We start from the raw sequence: 21,275 nt of genomic DNA, 5'->3' as shown, positions 1-21,275 counted from the left end.
TTCCTGTGTGTACATGGTACGGTAGTGTTGGTGACGCAATTTGAAAATCGAAAGTGTGCACCTTCCCCCTACTCCTTCTCTTTCGCGTTCACATCTGTTCATCGATTGATTTTTTTTAGTTTCTTAGCGGCTAAAAAGCGCCTTGAGACGGTTTTAATACATGACCATTGACAATTGAGGCCATGGAGTGACTAATCTTCTCGCCTAATACTCACAAGCGGTACATTTGACTGCTCGCTGCATCTCACGTCTATTACATTATCTTAGGTATTATGGCTGCAATCAGAAAATTTTATAAAATAATTAATTGATATGTTTCATTTAATAATGATGGTTAAGTCATTAATTAATCCTAGTTATAGACTTGCCACAAGTCCCTTATTATTTTTTTCTCATTCTGGACAGCGCCACCAACGAGCAAATTAATTTGAGCTCTATTTTTGAGACAGAAAAAAAAATCTAGTATGGGACGCCAAATAAATTAGGTTTAGCGCGCAATAAACGCAATAAAAAGTGAGTAACCCAAAATTAGGCCTGGAACCCAGGCTAAGTTAGAGAGAGCCATAGGAACAGCATATGTAGTGTAGCGCCACCAATAGTGATAGATTGGGCAGTCACTGTAGGGACAATCTTCATAATTGTGTTTGTTTAATTGGTATGAGTCATGTTATACATTCCGGGATCTGATCAAATGTTTAAAGGTCTCTTCAAAGTGAACTATCTTTCATTACACAAAGAGAGTGATTAAATTGACTAGAACCAGGGACACAGAGATATCTGTGGTTAAATCTTTGGCAAAATATTGGTTTTTAGCTGTTTTAAGAAACTTCGGTAACCTGGTTTCTATCTAGAAATAGACCAGGTATATCATGCTTGAATACAGACATGAAAATAATGACTGTGTCAACTTAGATGTCGTGTTCGAATAGGAACAAGCTGTATACTCGTATTAGCCCTTCAACTAAAAGTTCCTTTATTCAGTTAAATGGGAAAAAAAGGTGTGGCGGAGTTCGAACCTGCAACCTCTTGCTATCAAGGCAGGTATTATACACATGGGCATGATACTTGCCTTGATAGCGAGAGCTTTGGAGGTTGGAATCCCGCCAAGGACACTTTATAACACCTTGTTTTTGTTCGAGCACTGTTGTCCAATTGTTTATATTGTGTTTATGGTGCTACGCAGCAAACCAAATTACACACACACACACACACGCACACACACACACACACAGACAGACAGACAGACACACCCACCCACCCACACATACACACACATATATGTATATGTATATGTATATATATATATATATATATATATATATATATACATATATATATGTATATATATTTATATATATAACACAATTATCATACATACAAATATCATAACAGATTTATATATAAGACTATATATAATATGTATGTATGAATGCATGTGTATGCAATATGTAAATGTATATGTATGTTTGTAATGGTTGCGAAAGACACCAGAATTTAACTTCAAAGAAGTAAACTTTAAACTAAGGCTGAGATTGCTAAAAAAAAATATGAACAAAATATGAAAATTAAACATCAAATGAGTTTTTATTTAAACAGAAACTAAACAAACCAACAAATCAAGCTAGTCACATACAATAGCAATAGTAGGTTTGGCTTAATACTCTCTTTAATTCAGTACAGTAACAAGCTTGTACTGTACTGTTGTAAATTAATAATTTTCTATCTTTGAAAATTGTGTGAAATAAGAACAAAATAAGAACATTTTAAACCTGAAATTTGCCTTAAAATAAGAACACTAAGCCTCTGCAGAATTCTGCTTGTCCTTATAAAAAAAAAAAGGTGTATGCTAGTACTTTATGGCCTCAAATACACCGTAACTACTATTTCAGTGTCTTTAGTGACTGTTTTTATGTTAGTAATTGGACATAAAGCCCGCCAGCAAAACATTAAAAAAAAAAGCAACGCTGTGAGAAGCAGTAACGGAATTTCGGTTCAGAAATTGAAAAGTAAAAGCTAAAATTTAATTGTAAGTTAAGGTCACGGAGACCTTAAGTTTCCTTGCCAGTACTGTCCTTCATCAAAATAATTATGGGTAGGGAAAATGAGACAGTATCATTAACGAGTAAAAGTATATTGTACTGATATTGTGTGATAGTGATCTATCTTGTCTTTAATATATATAATATTTATTTTTAACAGTTGATTCATTATAATTTAATATTGTGTTTCAACTACACACGATGTGACTCCAATTCTCCATTCAGTTGCGATTTTATTGCGTCCCTCTTAAATTTGGACGTGATTTCGTCAAATGTTTTGTTCTTAGTCTCTGGCACGAAGAAGTATATGAAGACAGTGGTTAGAGCTAAGAAGAATGTGAATACCAAAAATGTAAAATCACCAATTCCTTCCTGTAATTAGAGAGTAAAAAGTTTTAAATGAACATGAAAATGGTCAACAGAAAGGTTACGAACAACGGTGGCGACATGATTGGCCCGACTGGGGTCCGAGGTGCCTGACGGAAGAAGGATGTGTCTCCGACAAGAGCAAAGTGGGAGAGTATATAATTACGTCTGTTGCCAAGGATACAACTTTCACCATTAGCGTTATTACCATCTTCATCACCGTCAATAATATTCACATTTTTTTTGTTTATCATAATCATTATGATCATCATACCATCATCATCATTATTTGTATAATTTATAAAGCAAAATTTACAATGTTATCAAATTGAAGAATTAGAATGTTTTCAATATATATTTTTAACAAGCAAAACTGTGAGTCGAATTAACAGAATTCTAATGAGATGGTTTAAAAAAAGGAGCGCTTATTGATAAGAAGTTAGGTTAGTAAAAGTAAACCAGGTTGATGAAACAGAAGTGTCGAGTCTTAGGCCTAATTGTAAGAAAATATAACATTTCATATTTTAACATTTTCAATTATATAGGCATACCATTAAAAAATACCCGAGCAAATGCTTTGATATTTTTTATTTTAAGTTATCTTTAATTTTGTGTTTTCGTGCAAACACCTTCATATTTTGATCTTCGTATTCAGCAATACAAAAACAACTACTCATCCTCATCACCATCATCAACATCACCATCATCAGTAATAATAATCGTTTTCAACAAACCTGCATAAATGGAAACGCCAGACCAACTAAAAAAGTTGACCACCAGTTGCATTGGACAGCTAAGCTCATAGCAGCTGGACGCGGACCTTGGGCCCAAAGCTCTGGGACAACTACAAAGGGCATTGGACCTGGAAACAAAGATGTGGAATAAAATGCAGTAGTGAATGTTTCATAAATTTTGCATCACAAAAATGTTCGTTTATTGTTGTATAATTTTTAGATGGATTTTTTTAAATACAGTAATTGTTTGAATTATTGGTTGATTAATTGATCGATTGATTAAGATACCTGGTCCAATTGCAAATCCGATAATATACAAGTAAATAAACGTAAGTGAAACCCACTTCCAAGCTTCACCCTGAAAAACAAAGTTAAATGAACATGAAATCAGCATTTTCTCGGAATCAGCAGTAAAAATGGTAACGATCAAACATCGCAGATATGGTTTAGAACTACCTATGCAAATACCATTATGTTGTCAGGTAATTATACTTGTTATATATATATATATCTGTCTCTTATACACATCTAGATGTGTATAAGAGTGATTGTATACAGATTAACTACAGACCAAAATCTACCAGAGTTATAATAATCAATAGAGATAGGGCGTTTGGTAATACTTACTTCTAAGCTCAACGATAGCGTAATAAAAGCAGTGACGAATATCATAGCGGCGTAAGGGTAGAGCATCAATACACGACGCCCTGTCCTATCTACAACGTAAACCTATAAAAAAACAAATGAAAAATATAAAATTATTTAAAATGTTATCTTATATACTCAAAGTTATGGTTATATGGAGAAACACATTTTGATAATGCAATAAATTATTGATGAAGCCATGTATATCAACAACAGCGATATCATCAATAATAACAACAGCAGCATTCGTACTGAGACGAATATTTTATCCGCTGGAAGACGAATGCTTTGTGGCAAATTAGTAGCGATGTACAGCTTCATTCCTGATTGTGACTGACGTCCTTAGCTGGATCATGCTGAATTAGCACTACGTATCGCAATTGTAGGGCCAGTGATATAGGCTACTGTAACAACCCAGATAATGCAACAAAATGCTTAACACAAAAAAAAAATATCAAAACGTATGTTAATATTTCAACAAGCGTCCGGATGACTGTTGTTTCATGCTAAATGATGTAAACACATTACACTATAGTATTGTGTTTGCTCGAGGCGGGAGAGGTGTTAATAGTAAACTCCATTTATAGCGCAATTTCGCAGAAAACAAATCCCAACTTTACAACAAGAAACAACAATCAGCAGATAATTTGTCTTAAAATACGGTGCTTAAACTAACAAAAAATATGCGCATCTGTATAGGTATCCAAATCAGGGCTCCACCCACCGTGTTGCTCTAATACTTACAGCCACTAATGTCATTACGACATTTACTAGACCAGTTCCAACCGTAGCTAGGCCAATCGCTTCAACTTCCATATTTGCCTGCTTATAAATCTCTGTTGCATAGAACATCACCTGTATTGATAATAATGATAATAATAAGCTACGGTAAGCTTATTATATTCTTGGTATATAATACGGTAGTTATTATATTCTCTGTTTTATGTCTAATGCTTAATTATTCGGGTCTTTATCTTGTTTGTGTTGGGGACCCTTTCTGAAACAAGCCTATCAACTTAGAAGTTTATCCTATGTTATTCGTTTTGTCTTATTGTCTATGTTTTGCTTTTATATTTTGTAATTATTTCTGGATTTTGTAATTTTTAAATTGATTCTGTGTTTTTGGAATGGATAACAATAAATATTATATTATAATATTATGCTAAAGCATAGACTCTGAAAAAGATATTTTACACGAATAACAATAATATTAACAGCAAAACGGCAATAGCAGTAAACTCAGCAATAACAGTAATCTAGGAATACCAATAATAATAACAATATTAGACATACTGCATTGATGCCAGAAAACTGTTGACCAGCATGTAGAAGAACGGAGATGATAAGTGGCATCTTCCACCAGCTCTCCTTTAGGCGGATGACGTCCAACATTGTTGTCTTTCCCTCATCATTAGCTACTTCGTTTCGATACTCTTCTTTCATTTCCTCCATTTCGTTCTTAACATCATCATTCCCACGTAATTTTACCATGGCTACAACAAAATCCAATTTTCATAGAACACTGAACTGTTCATTTGCATTCAATATAAATGTAAAACATATTTGTTTGGATGGTCTACACCATTTAAAAACGTTCACTTACTCACTATCCTGATATCAGAATACTAAAGAACGGTAAAACCACAAACTCTGAGATGTTAAAGGCCTGTTTATACTTGGAACGATAACGATAACGATAAAAAGCTAAAAAGCAATAGTTCATATATAAAATATAAGATAAGAGAAATATTTACACTAGGACGATTCGATAACGATTTATCGTGATACGATAACAAAATATTTGACAAATCAATACAAATGACGTTAAAATCATGGAAAAGGGACCGCTGATGGTAATTTAAACGTCAGGTAAGTGAAAGTTTTTAAATTGTTATCATTCATACAACGAATATATTTTACATTTATATTACTCTATCTTAAATTATACTGTATGAATTATGCATAACTTATGTATACATTATGCATAACGTATGCATACATAAGATAGTATAATACATACCGGTACTCAAAGTATCGAAATGCACGCCATCGTGTCGGGATTCAATACTTCGATATTAATTATGTCATCATCAGGAATGAAAAATTATTCATATTCGCATGCATTATGCATAATTTATGCATGTATTATTCATATAACCACAGACATATAACTAATGCACACATAGGCCTATGCATGAATTACACAATAATTAAGCAATATTGTTAAAAAGGCCACTGTGTGTTATTAGTAGTTAATTGTTACAGTACCGTACTGTGTGTATTGCATCACATTATGGACTGTATACCTGCTCTAGCTTTGTCTTCTTCGCCTTGATTAAGAAGCCAACGCGGACTTTCTGGACAGATAATCAGAATCAAACAACCACCCAAACCGAATACACCAGTCAATGCTAGGCATAACGGCCAATCTTCAGAACTATTTAACACATACAGTCCAAAAACCTTAAAAGAAAATGGTGCAATAATTGAGTAGTAATGTTGATCTCTATTTCACATTGTATCTACCTCGGCCCACACTTTTATTGGCCTACAGAGGATGGAACGAGGCTTAATTTGATCGCTGGTTGCCGTGTTTTTTAAACAATTATTATAAGATTTTCTTAAAGCAGATCTGGGAAATATTTGTCAGGTCTCATTCCATGGATTTGGTCCAAGTGCTTTTTAAAATTTACAGAGCCACCGCAAAGCCAGGGAGCATTATGATCGAATTAACATATTTTTAGTGGTAATTATGTGTTAAGGGGCGTTTATTCGAGTATTAGACCTATATGTCATGGTGATAACGAACTTTGAACACGCATAGAGATAGCAGTCTACATATTACGATTTACTAATGGAGCTTATTGTTTGATAAACTATATAATCAGTACAGGTGTTTTTTAGAAGTAAGTGTGCCTCCGAAGGTTGCGAACTTAAAGCGAGTGCTTCATGTAAATCACCGAAACTCGCTATTTATTATTTCTCTAGGCTATACGATCATCCCGAACACCCTATATATATCATCTCATTACAACCTTTGTTTCTACCTAGCGTCTTTTGTCTGTAACCGCAACAGCGTATCGTTATCTGACAAGTGTTGCTAAGCAACCGGAATCACGACATACTCCGTAGTAAATTATTTTATAGAATTCTATAGAAAGTCTAAAGAGGTTTAAGCATTTTTTTTTATAGAATTTTATAGAAACTTTTTTTTACATAAAACCTATCCATTCTCTATACAGATAGTTCAGAAATATAATTCTATAGACAATTGATTCAAGATTTTTTTTCTCTATATAAGACCAATCCAATCTTTATTGAGATAGTTCTATAGAAATATAATTCTATAGAGAATTACTTAAATAATAGTTATAGAAAGAATTCTATTTTCAAATACTGCTTTTTTTTATTAACTGTTAATAAATTATTTTTTACCGTTCTTAAATCATTAGTTTGTTACTCTGGTTTTTTTTTTTCTATTTTAAGCCCTTTTGAATTTTTAACCCTTTTATGTACTATTTTTAAAATATTTTGAAAAGAAATTTTACACATTAAAAAAAAATCTTTTGAATTACTGTTTTAAATGGTATTATAAGTGGTATTTTTGTTTTTCATGTATCCTTGTATATCTTGATTTACTTTGAATTTTAAAAAAAATCGTTTGAATTACTGTTTTAAATGGTTTTATAAGTGGTATTTTTGTTTATGTATCCTTGTATATGTTGATATTGACCAAATAAATAAGAAAAGGAAATGAAAATATATATCCATACTCCACCAAAAAATAAATAAATAAATGTCTCTCTCAAAAGAACGCTCCCTCGAATCAACTCCCCCTCAAAAGCCATTTTCAACAATAAACGCCCATGGTATGTATCAGGGAACAGTGAAATTAATTTCACTGTTTCCTGGTATGTATTAATGGTATTAAGTGGATAACAGAAACTTTACCTGTGCTATCAAGATACCAACTGTGATAGCCAGTTATATAAACATATGTACCATTTTGATCAGGCATCCAGGCTCTGGTATGGTTGTTATTGTGTTAAGGTCAGATGGAATTATGTGTGTTGAACTGTACGTTACGACTTACGGTGTACTTATATCTATATTCATGCAGAAAGAAAAATGTGAGTTTTTTTGTTGTGATCGGAAGAACGATATTAATCATCATTTGTATGAAAACAAACATCACATTTATGAATACGAAAAAAAACCCCCAAAAACAAAAACAAACTTAACAATGCTCGATAGCCAAAGAAAAGTCATGCCATGATTATATGAGTCAGTAACTGATGTTGTTTATACTATGAGAGGTTTAAATATGCTTGTCTGATTGTAAATATATACAGATTTTCTGAAGAATTATCTTTTATTACAACGACTATGTAAGGGGACATCTCTTGGTATATGTCTGTGACTGAATATCTGATATGTAAAACATATGTTATGGATAAATAAATGTGGTAAATGTACCACAAAAGAGAAAAAATTATTATTATTATTATTATTATTATTGCAATCTTAATTACAATTATGGTTATCGGCCTATGTATACAAAAATCCAAAGTTATAACTCGGGTAACTGATATAAAGCCAGAATAGCAAGGAGTTGTTTCACGTCTAAAATTTTGATAAATATTTTAAATGTTTTATATAATCAATAAAGGAAAAGGTGGAAAAGTTAAATTAAAATTATTAAAACAAAAGGGGTACAAATTAGCAGACCGTTTTTTGTGGGAAGGGTACAGTAATAGTAAAAGAGATCAAAGCAGTCCATAATAAGAGGAAAATAATTGTAGCAGGCAAGAAATTTTGCCCATCGAATACGATGGGCGAAATTAAATTAATTGGACTCAAGGCCATACGATGTGAATTATTAGGTATGTATTGTATGCTAGAGTAGTGTTTTGATTTCGGCAATTACCTCAGACACTCCTGTCAGAACACCGGTATTGTAACCAAATTGAAATGAAGATCCGATACAGACAGCGAATGTTGACAACAAAAGCCAGATCGTCAGATTACCCTGTGTTAAAGAAGAAAAAAAAAAAAAACTTAAATAAGTAAATATCTCAAATTGCGTGTCTGTAATGCTATAGATTATTTTGGGAGAACTGATGAATTATCGCACGTAGGCACGTCACGTCGCTTAACATCTCTCACCACAAACTGTCAATATATTATTAATGTTATTTACATTTTAATAAATAAAAAAAATAACCCATATCTTTTAACCCTTGACGCGTACTATTTTAGAAATTGATAAAATGATTTTGAAAACAAAACAGCAAGAATCAAAATGCTGATTAGAAGTGATACAAGACACCAGATTGATCTAATAGTCTAATGGAACCAGATAAAATTAGCAACAGCGTACTCAAATTAATATATAGTGATCAACTCATGACAATACTGTTCCTTATTTAATAATGATGAAAAGATTCCGGATATTTCGAAAACATTATAAATTACGGCTATTGTATACCCAAATGTAAATCTGCATCCACTTTTCATTAACTGTAGTTTTGGAGATAATAACTTAAGCCCTGCAGTTGGAGTACACAGAGGCCCTTCCCAAAAAGGAGAATAGAACATGACTGGTTTTTTTACATGAAGTGATCTAGCACATTGAAACACCAAAGAAGTAAGATCTTTGTTCGTTGAATTCTCTAGCCCCTTCAAATTCACTGCAGTCCCATTTAAGCCTAGTTATCGAGAAGCTATGGTATGAAGTCACACTCAGTCTCGATCTTTTGATATTTTACGACCACAATACGTTTTTCGTAACTATGTTAAATGCAATACAAGAATATGCAATACCGGCGCACCCCACTGGACTGTGTTCTTTCGCGAATATTATTTTCCATTGTTAATATGCAGACGATAGTGTTTAATACCGTCCTGTATTACTAATACTACTACTACTGCTACAGTACTACAGCTGCTGCTGCTGCTACTATTATTACTGCTATACTACCATTATTATTAGAACCAAAACGAACTTGTGTTCAATATTACCTGGATATATTCAAAAAATTATTGAAACCTCAAACATTTTTTGAAACTATTAAAAGCTTAATAAACAGTTATTTAACGGATTATCGCTAATCAATTATTTAGGGAATGTATTAAATACTAAATCGAAACAGAAGAAAATGTAAACAATTGGGATTTGGTTATTATGATTATAATTCATCTTTGTGTTTGGGATACCAGCTGTGGCGGCACCAGGATTCCCCCGATAGTGTTGGGGGAGGGAGGATCCAAGGTCCCCGACGGGGGACTGATATCCCTGAAGAGAAAAAAAGTGATCCAGGTGACGTAGGCCCCCAAAAATATGACAATTTAGGGGTTTAAAAAAGGCTTATTTATTCGATTTTAGAGTTTATAGTTCATTAATATGTACAAAATCGGCCTACATATATTTTTTTTTTCTCCCCGACGAATTGTTGTTTTTCTCCTAGACGGTCTAGCCCCACCCCCTGTAGCGCCGCCACTGGATACCAGGGCGAATAAACATAACTATCTGCCTGTTACCTTAACCAATATGGAAAAGCGTTTCTGTTATTGCACTAATAGGAGTGATGTTTTGCCCTACCTGACGTGTTCTTTCGTACCGAATACTCTGTACATTCCCTAATACTTGCGAAAAAAAAATTGCCAATGATTCGGGTGGGAATCGAACCCAGAACTTCCAGATAATCGATTAAAGTTTAACATACTTTGTTTGAAGTCCTTGAAGTCGTAGTTGTTCCATCAGGAGAGAACGATTCCGATTTTCCTCCAGCCATCCTTCTTGTATACCACTTACAAAATATGATTTTTTTTTTTTTTTGCCTTCATAAAACAACTAACGACACAAGTTTGCTTACTATTATTATAATGGCAGATACCTTATGTTGATTCTGATACCATATGACAATGAATAATTTTCACTGGATATCATTGTTGACCAAGTCCAATGATGGCTTTAGACTACTGATAGCCAAGTTGATAATTAACGGAGGTGGATCCAAAGGTGCCCATTCATTGAAGACACACCTCTAAACAAATGTCACTTCACCTACATCGTAGTGATTAAGCATGCATCATATTATTATTTATAATTGTTATTTTTGTATTCAGTGGCGGCGCCAGCGTCTGAAATCTTGGACGAACGAATTCTTCAAGTAATAAAACATCTCTTTATGTATGGGTTTCTTATAATTCTCACAAAAAATCTTGTTTTATATATACATATACATACATATATATACATATATATAAATATAAATATATATTACATACATACATACATATATAGGCCCATATATATGTATATATATATATATATATGCGAAAATATTTATGAAATATCATCCTCTAAACGAATAAACATAATCTATATACTGTGCGCTTTATGACTGATAATAACCTTATCGTCATGAGTCGTAATTGCTCACTTTTGAAGTAAATATACTAATATGGGGCGTTTAAAAAATCTAAAACATAAGCAGCGTCTCGTCTATTCATGAATTTTATAATGTAGGTCTACTAATCCTGTCATAAAACTAAATTGGGATAAAAATTCATTATGTTTGGTTCCCCACAACAAAGGAAGAAATGCTCAACATTGAATACTTCATGCTAAGAATTTGGGTATTATGCTTGATTCTTCACTGAATTTTTAGAACAGGGGTGGCGCAACGATTTACACGACGGGGAGGGGTGGGGCTTTGTCGGAGTATCTTCAAGATTTTGCTCATTACTTTTAAGACGCTGCAAGATGAAGGTTCAATCTTCGTGAACTGCTGATATGGTACGTGCCATCACGAACTCTCAAGTACTGACAAACTTCTGCTTGTTGAGCCTAGGTCTACGCTTTTATGGGGTGATGCCTTTGGAATAAACAACCATTTATTATTCACTCGTCCGATTCTACTGCTTTGTTTCTTAGTCTTCTTTAGCAATACCTTGCACCTCCCAGTTTCTCTCCTCCCTAACCCCAGAATAAAAAAAGAAGAAAAAAATATCGGGGAGAAAGAAATGTTACGTATTTTCTACATATTAATAGACTATCTACATCATAAATCGATTAAATAAGCTTCTGAAACCCCTAAATTGTCATATTTGTTCAAGAGCTTCGCCGCCTGAACCACTTTTGAGACATTTTGAACGACGAACGACCACACCCACCTCGGACCACCTCCAGCATATTTCCATCCTAACATTTTACCTTTCCCCTCACTTACTCCACCCTCCCGGCGCCCTTTCAGACGCTGGCGCCGCGCCACTGCACATGTGAGTCATGAATGGCCCTGTGCCTTAAATTGCCTGTAGGCGGTGATGTGTGTGGTGTTTCATGGCAATTTTTGGTTCCGTCTTTTATTATTTATTTCTGTAGCGCCTTTACACTTCTTATCTTTATTATCATCATCATCATCACTATCATTATCATTACCATTGTTATTATCCTTATAATAATATTATTATTATCATTATTGTTATTATTGTTAATAATATCAATAGGCCTATTATTGTCATTATTATTATTATTATTATTATTATTATTATTATTATTATTATTATTATTATTATTATTACCTTAACCTCTTTTTTGTTGCCATGTCGGTTTATGATATGGGGATTAGATTTATTTGTCTTCTCGGATGTTACAGTGGAATAAAATCGACTTGAAGCGTATTATCCTAATTTGAACACTCTCTTAACAATATCCATGACTAAACTAATCGTACTTCTAACCTATCGTACTCATACACCTAGTAACTGTTGCAACTCCTTATCGCCAGCAAGCCCTCTATCGATAAACTTATACACAACATTAGGCAAGACTTGTCTCGCGAACTTATTTTTTAAAGATCGACAAAAAAGAAAGGGAAAAAAAATTTTCTTATATTTTAGTAAACAGTTTTGCCAAAAACATCCAGAGGGAGGAGAAAATAAAAATAAAATGTTATTGGTGAATGTAAAGAGTGTAAGTAATGGGATGGTTAAATACATGCTTTAAATTTATATAACTAGAAAGAAAGTACTTATCTTATTTTAGAGATTTTAAGGCAGCGGCGGGCGTAGTGGAATTAAAGAAACCCCTTTTGTTTTCAGAAATTTAAAATTGGCTGAAAACGAAGTTTTATTTTTATTCGAAACCATCATTATTGGCGGGTGGCGGGTTCGCTAAACACAGTATAAAAAAGTCTCGCCTTACGAGCATATTAAACGGTTACAGTAGTACACTATAGCGTGGCAGGCACCATGACTGATTAAAATAGAACGTCTGAAACCTGCCTGGATGGATGAAAATTGGCCATCCTCCCAGGTAGATGCCTATAGGGGGATGGCAATTGAGTTGGTCATCTTTCCTGATTATGACTTTTGCATTAAGATATTGAGTGATGGAATTTGTGTTGTAAAATTGAAGAGCTACCCTGTCTGTGGCTGGCAGGAAATGGGGGGGTTTTGTTGTTATTTTTTTTCATATGCATTTTGCGTTGTATTAATGCTAATGTGTTTTTAATATATTTTAACTTTTCGTAATTTTGTCTGTATTTTGGATTCTATATTTTGAAATGTTTTATTAAGTTACATTAGAAGAATGTTTGGTGTAAGAAGGGAATTGGTGGGGGTGGATAATTTGGGTCTCGGTGTAGTATACAAGAAGAAGGGAAAGTGGGGGAGGGGGATTTTGATGTTTTACTTTTTTTTAGATTTGTCATCTTTTGATAAAGTTTTTTTTTTTCTATCTCTTGGACGCACCGTTACGTGAACTTAGTTTTTTGTTTGTTTGTTTTTTTCTTTTCTTTTTTTCCCTCTTCATTTTTTCCACTTCATTAAAATTATATTGGTTTTCCGTGTTTTTTTTTACTTTATACCTTCTAACGACTATTCTTTTTGTTGCAATTTCAACTTCATTTCTCATTATAGCAATGGGGAAAGCCCTATGTTCTGCTAACATAGTAAGTCTAGTTATTACCCTATTAGGCCTATTATTATTGTTGTTGTTATTATTATTATTATTATTATTATTATTATATCACTGTATATGACTTTTCGTTTCGAGCTGGTTCATAATTAATTTGATTTTTTTTTTTCTCTTTTTCTTTTTTTTTATACACATCTAGATGTGTATAAGAGACAGCTGTACTTGGTTACTTTTAAGATAGTTTATAATTTTTTTTTTCTTTTTAGTTTAGAGACATGCATGTTAAACACATTGTTATATCAAATATATTAATATTAATATTAATATTAATATTAATATTAATATTAATATTAATATTAATATTAATATTAATATTAATATTAATATTGTTATGGTCTAACATAAATAACATAAAAAACAGTACGCCTAACAATATTAATTATTATTATTATCATTATTTTTATGTCTGATACTCCCACCCAATCCACGATGCCGTTACTCTCAGTAAATCTGGTAGATTAATTCACCCTAAAGTTAAAACTAATCGGTTTAACAATTCATTCATTCCATCAGCAGTCAGTCCAATAGATAAACCATATAGTAGGCCTACAGTTTATCAACACAGTGAGAACATGGTTTGAAATTCTTCTTGTTTGTTCACAGTTAAAATGTAAGTTAAAACAAGACACAAAAGATAAAATCACAGAGGAAACAGCAAAACTGTAAAAACAATAAAAGTCTGCTAAAAGGTTAAAAAGGCTAATAATATTACAAGACAACTATACAACTTATTCAACGAAGAACAAAATAATACCGAAAGAAACATACTTTGGACTCCGAATGAATAATACATGAGGAAATATAATTGACTGTGTTTTCGGCGAAGTATAAACGACATAAATTGCGACACTCGATTGATATAGCGCTCCTGATCTAACCGATGACGTCATTTAATCGACGGCCAATAAGACGACAGGCGCTTGTCGTAATTTGCTTTCGAGGCGGACGTGACGACGCCCGTAGAGGTCGAGAAAAGAAGGACGCGACAGTTATATTCTATTGGTACGCAACAAGGTTCGAACGATCCGCAAACAACAGCCGCCATTGATTCCGTTCTACGCCGTATGGTAAGTAGAAAATTCGCTGTTTACCCTTACTTATAGTACAGTTACGATATGTACGGACCTGTCTGTATCATAAGGACAATTGTCCCTTTAATACCAGTCTATATACAATTAACTATTACTTGCCACACCGTTGTCATGAACGCATGCATATTTTTATTTTAGGCGACGTACTATCTATCGCTAGCGTGTTCCCTTGAAATCGCTTACAGAAGCTATTAATGCGGGTCGCTTCCCGCTTAGTTACGGTCACCGTGAACAAAAGGTCGCTTCAGTTTTGTTTGTATGAAAGTCGGCAGCCTAGCGTTGAGGTTCGTCGGGATAACTCTACGCTGTGGCGTGTGGTCGATATATTTATAGCTTGTCGCTTTAATTTGGTAGTTGTATATAGGCAACTCTGATCAGCCATACATTGTACAGGCCTGGCCTGCTTACGTGATGCATTAATATTATTACTATCTGTTATTAACCTAGGCTAGGCATAGTCGTAGAATGTTGGCGTTACAAGTTTTATGAAGGACTAAGCGTCTTCCTGAGGCTTAGGCTTGGCCTACTGTGTAACTGACTACCTATGCCTGCTTTGCTTATCTTACCTTCCCGTGGTAGGTTGCAATTAAATATCGCCAGCTATCAGTCGAAGGGGCCGGGTGCTAATTTCACAAAATAAAGTTAAACAAGTAAATAATTAAACTTCACTTTATTATTAAGATCGTGGAGTTTCGACACAATCAAGGCTAGAGCTAGATTTGTATTTTTTAGGGTGGCGATGGCTTGGATATAGGCTACGTAGGCCGAGGCCTACGTGTTGCACTGGTCTTGGTTACTTTACTAGGTGTAGCTCTGGGCATGGGAGTCCAGAGAATGGTCATAGATAGCCCTATTAATAATAATATAAATAGTAATTTATATACATAGGCTAACTGGATAGGATGCGAGATGTTACAATTTGTTATTCAATTCAAAGTGAGATTTTTTATTAAAGAAAACGATTATCGGGGCATAAAACGTTTTACTAACAAGGAGCTGAACATTACCATGTGTATAACTTAGAAACTAACAATGACAAATACTTAAAGAAAAACAAAGGAAATAGCTAATCGAATGTCCTAGGCCTAGGGAAGTCATAGTGCAGAAAGGTCGCTTCGCCTGTAGAATCTAAATCAAACATATTTATTTATTTACTGTTTCCTCATTAAATACAATGCTGTATATAAAAGAAAGTATGCTAAAATCAACGCTAATACCAGCTCTTAATGAAATGGCCCACTGGCGTTACACGACACGGGGAAATTGCAGCACGTGCAATTAGCAAAAATGTTGTTTGACACACATTTTTCTACTTCAATATTCACTAAAATTCGTGCGAGTCTTAATTAATTAATGAATGATGTCATACGAATAGCATGTCTTAAATTTGATTATTGGTTTAAATATTATTCAATTGTATGTAGATTTTTAAACCATCAACATTTTTAACAGTAGTAGTACGGTATGCGATAAATTGTCAAACGACTTGCACACATTTTAAAACACCCCTTCTTAACCCTCATCGTCGAAGTCTAAGTGACCACTCCCCACCACACGCTAAGTTTAACCTCCGCCTTGGAGCATTTTAGAGAGAATTATTATCTTATCGTACGTTAAGGTTGTTTTGCTCTATCTCACTGATTGGTCTAATTAATTAGGGCTACGTTTATACATGTCTATACATTGACCAAATCATTGTTTTACAAATTGAGAAGCCTGTGGATAAGATCTATTGTAAATAGAGAGCTGGACACGATTAAAACGGAACATGAGCATATCAACCGAAACGAACCTTGGAGCCACTGAGCCGCTGTGAACGAACAAAAGATCTGGACAATGCAGATTAAAAAGAAGAAAAACTTAATATGAAGCTATTGTAGAAATGAAAATAAGAGGGAGTCTCGTATGTATTATGTAGGTCTGTGTAAGTTTGCCTTGCAGTGTACACATCCTCCATTTCCGTGCCTTTACAAGGAAAGCCCGTTTGATTCGCTTTCCTGTTACCGTATTCTGTGTTGGTATTTTCATTTCTACAATAGCTTCATATTAAGTTTTTCTTCTTTTTAATCTGCATTGTCCAGATCTTTTGTTCGTTCACAGCGGCTCAGTGGCTCCAAGGTTCGTTTCGGTTGATATGCTCATGTTCCGTTTTAATCGTGTCCAGCTCTCTATTTACAATAGATCTTATCCACAGGCTTCTCAATTTGTAAAACAATGATTTGGTCAAGGCTAGAGCTAGATTTGTTTGTATTTTTTATGGTGGCGATGGCTTGGATATAGGCTACGTAGGCCGAGGCCTACGTGTTGCACTGGTCTTGGTTACTTTACTAGGTGTAGCTCTGGGCATGGGAGTCCAGAGAATGGTCATAGATAGCCCTATTAATAATAATAATATAAATAGTAATTTACATACATAGGCTAACTGGATAGGATGCGAGATGTTACAATTTGTTATTCAATTCAAAGTGAGATTTGTTATTAAAGAAAACGATTATCGGGGCATAAAACGTTTTACTAACAAGGAGCTGAACATTACCATGTGTATAACTTAGAAACTAACAATGAAAAATACTTAAAGAAAAACAAAGGAAATAGCTAATCGAATGTCCTAGGCCTAGGGAAGTCATAGTGCAGGAAGGTCGCTTCGCCTGTAGAATCTAAATCAAACATATTTATTTATTTACTGTTTCCTCATTAAATACAATGCTTTATATAAAAGAAAGTATGCTAAAATCAACGCTAATACCAGCTCTTAATGAAATGGCCCACTGGCGTTACACGACACGGGGAAATTGCAGCACGTGCAATTAGCAGAAATGTTGTTTGACACATATTTTTCTACTTCAATATTCACTAAAATTCGTGTGAGTCTTAATTAATTAATGAATGATGTCATACGAATAGCATGTCTTAAATTTGATTATTGGTTTAAATATTATTCAATTGAATGTAGATTTTTAAACCATCAACATTTTTTAACAGTAGTAGTACGGTATGCGATAAATTGTCAAACGACTTGCACACATTTTAAAACACCCCTTCTTAACCCTCATCGTCTAAGTCTAAGTGACCACTCCCCACCACACGCTAAGTTTAACCTCCGCCTTGGAGCATTTTAGAGAGAATTATTATCTTATCATACGTTAAGGTTGTTTTGCTCTATCTCACTGATTGGTCTAATTAATTCGTTAAGAGGGAGTCTCGTATGTATTATGTAGGTCTGTGTCAGTTTGCCTTGCAGTGTCCACATCCTCCATTTCCGTGCATTTACAAGGAAAGCCCGTTTGATTCGCTTTCCTGTTACCGTATTCTGTGTTGGTATTTTCATTTCTACAATAGCTTCATATTAAGTTTTTCTTCTTTTTAATCTGCATTGTCCAGATCTTTTGTTCGTTCACAGCGGCTCAGTGGCTCCAAGGTTCGTTTCGGTTGATATGCTCATTTTCCGTTTTAATCGTGTTCAGCTCTCTATTTACAATAGATCTTATCCACAGGCTTCTCAATTTGCAAAACAATGATTTGGTCAATGTATAGACATGTATAAACGTAGCCCTATAAAGTATGCAGAAGAAGTATATGCCTACCACAATTCATTTTATTTTGGATACCACAAACGTCATCATAGGCCTATTTGTTTCAGGAGGCTTCTTTGGTGGAATCATTCATTGGACTAATTTGTTCATGTACACGAATCATTCGATCTGAGTGGTTTTACATGGGTTTCCCTGAACTCAATTGCACACAATTTCACTAAAGTTTGTTTCTTGAGGCGCAATACTTAGTTTTGGTTGGTTTTCTTGCAGGTATGGTGCCTGTGATTTATGTACCCGTTGAGCATTTGCCCTTAAATTGCGGGTGAACGGCAAGCCTAGCTGGTTAGCTGACCACTGCTTTGATTGTTTCCTCCTTTTTGTGTTTTGTTGAAATTTATAATAACAAATATAATAATAAAATAATAACTAAATTAATTATTTAAAATAAATGAAAACATATACTCATTGTTGAGCGCTTTGGGCTTTTATTAGTGTAAGACATTATATAAATCTGAATTATTAAATTATTATTATTATTTTGGTTATTGGGTCTATGGATTGAATTATTGTCTGTTTTACAACAAAGTATTTAACCGGTAATTTCCTTGTGTAAATATACAATTATGCTGGACAATACCCGTGTGCCGCATTGGTCGAGACTTGATCGCCGCTTGTAAAACCTACGTGGCCCAGTGTTCGACCAATCTACACTTGCTTGATTCATCTGATTTTATATCCCCAGCGTTTGCGTGGGTGGAGTATTAGTGTTTTTCGCCACCGTAACACTAGGTTAGGGCCTACAGTGATGGCTCCAGAACTTTGCTTTCAATTGGTCCAAAAGTCCGACAGCGGGTATTTATCAAGGAGCCGCTGAGCCTACCGTCAGGGTCAGGTATATCCCCTAGTGGGATTAAATGGAGAATTTCCCTAGCCGCAGATGAAGTTATGTTTCTCTCGTGTGGCTGTGTCACTGAATGAGTTGGTCGACACCACATAATCAAGCTATTCGTGCCCTATTAAACAATTAGTAGAGCTGCGCATAGTACACTATAGGAAAATTATTATACGAAGGTTAGATTTGAAGGTTTGATGCTTGAACAAATTTTGAATTCATTAAATCTAACCTAAGTATAATAATTTCGCTAGTGTACGATGTATGCAGCTCCACTAATTGCTTTATAAGTCATTCGCCATCTTTTAATGTTAGTTTTGATAATGAACTGTTGTAGCAGTCATCGGTTGCTATAGTGATACGATCAGATACTGTGTGTACGCACTGCATTTCCATGATGCTATGTTCCTGCAGTACGCACTAACACACAGCTAGCGAAGTTACACATCCGTAGTAGAGTACGGTAACTACTGTAGTATGAATACCACTATTTATTGTGTTTTATTATTGCTATTTTGGTAGACATTTGTCAAGTAAACATTTCTTAAAGCATTATTTGAGAGAATACAGTTATTACCAGCCTAGGCCTACATCTAAATTTCATTCCTTGAATTTTGTTTAAATAGGTCTGGAATATTCCTATTAAATGTTAGATTATTAGGGTCCATTGATTCAATGAATTTCTTATTTTTTCATACTAATTATTCAATTTGCATTAACTTTCCTAATCAACCTTGTTTTACGAAAGTAATTTTTCAATTACTACTTTTTAGTCGAGTGCCTACACCTCTCTTTCCGCGCCAGCGCGCGTCGTAGTCCTAGTAGAATTCATCGCATGGTCTTTTGCACACGAACCTAAAAAAAAAATCAAGCCAAGCGTACACTTTGTGAAAAATTGTACTGTGAGGGATAGGCAAATAACATAGGGAGTTGCAGTGATGACGTCACGATTGACTTATAATGCGTATTAGTGCTAGTCACCATGTTTTACCGTTTTTGGTGCACATCGTGGTATTCCCAGCCAGTTTTGTGCTTAAGTTCATGTGTGTAGCGAGATCACGCTCCAGCATAACGTAAACACAAGAAACGCCAGGCATCACGGTCGATATTGACATACAAAAATGCGCGCTAGCATTTTTTGACTATCGCAGGCAGAACGTTAGTCGTATTATATTGGACGGCCATTTGCGTGTATCATAGTGCGAAAGATTATTAAGCTACCCTTGATTCGTCGATGTGATTCGTGGTAAAAAAATTAAGACAATGAGAATACGGTTTAATCCTGGAGGTATGACTTAAGTGTGAAACACATCTGACACGGTCTGGACGCAACCACGCCTCATTCTCCATTTTGTGCATGAGTTTTTAAGGCGTCAGTGTGTAAACCGAACTTTAGTGCGACACAAATTTTCCAGTCTCGTGACGTGGTTTGGCTGTGTTATGGTAAACATTAGAGGCGCATCCAGATATTAAAGAATTAATAAAACATAATGGCACAAGGCGACAATATTGACAAAATTAGGAATTACAAAGCGAAATCTGGGTTGGGGAGGGTGCCGAATGTTGAAACCCACAGGGTCTACTTCGGTACGTTCTGGCGCGCGTTGGAGCGGTCGAGTGGCGTTGCTCTGGCTTCGTATAAAACCACCAGTGTTTGCGTGACTCGCTCAAGAAGCCTGGCTGAGGAGAGTTGCGTACTTCCTGAGGATATTATTTAATGCAGTATCTAACAGTCAGACTTCCTTTTCACTGTATACTAACACCATGCTCTTTTCAACAACTCGCGGCACCACCGATAGAGCGATCGTTCTCTGATACGCTACTTCGGCTTATAGGTTGTATTCTAATTACTCGCTCTGCTCTGTTTCTTGTAAAACCATTCCTGGTAGAAATGCCAAATAAACCTAAAACTAGACGGAAATTTAATATTGGCACCGGATCCTAACTATATCTGCAATATATTTTACAACTATTAGGCCTATGACTGTCTCTT

At 34.6% G+C, this 21,275-nt stretch overlaps 2 protein-coding genes across 3 annotated transcripts in view; one reads left to right on the top strand and one right to left on the bottom strand.

Moving 5' to 3' along the window:
• Positions 1–1,559: 1,559 nt before the first annotated feature.
• Positions 1,560–10,717, bottom strand: LOC117101894 (solute carrier family 2, facilitated glucose transporter member 1-like). Its single transcript, XM_033242010.1, has 10 exons — positions 10,510–10,717; positions 8,712–8,813; positions 7,736–7,768; positions 6,091–6,247; positions 5,078–5,277; positions 4,529–4,639; positions 3,767–3,868; positions 3,428–3,497; positions 3,140–3,267; positions 1,560–2,411 (listed from the first exon to the last, which is right to left on the bottom strand). The coding sequence occupies exons 1-10, from the start codon at positions 10,576–10,578 to the stop codon at positions 2,232–2,234; spliced, it is 1,152 nt and encodes a 383-aa protein (XP_033097901.1). The 5' UTR covers positions 10,579–10,717; the 3' UTR covers positions 1,560–2,231.
• Positions 10,718–14,680: 3,963 nt separating this feature from the next.
• The window catches only part of LOC117101845 (deformed epidermal autoregulatory factor 1-like), a 22,711-nt gene continuing 16,116 nt past the window's right edge, over positions 14,681–21,275 (top strand). The window contains exon 1 of one of the 2 annotated variants that reach the window (XM_033241951.1): positions 14,681–14,833. In XM_033241951.1, the coding sequence (XP_033097842.1) occupies positions 14,831–14,833 (3 nt within the window). In that variant the 5' untranslated portion in view covers positions 14,681–14,830. The remainder of the gene's footprint in view (positions 14,834–21,275) is intronic. The other variant, XM_033241952.1, reaches the window with a different exon arrangement.

Source organism: Anneissia japonica, unplaced genomic scaffold, assembly GCF_011630105.1.
Source record: "Anneissia japonica isolate Jap-2015-1 unplaced genomic scaffold, ASM1163010v1 scaffold4988_len2956909_cov206, whole genome shotgun sequence".
In the NCBI taxonomy this organism is placed as follows: domain Eukaryota; kingdom Metazoa; phylum Echinodermata; class Crinoidea; order Comatulida; family Comatulidae; genus Anneissia; species Anneissia japonica.
This window is presented reverse-complemented; position numbering and strand designations above follow the sequence as displayed.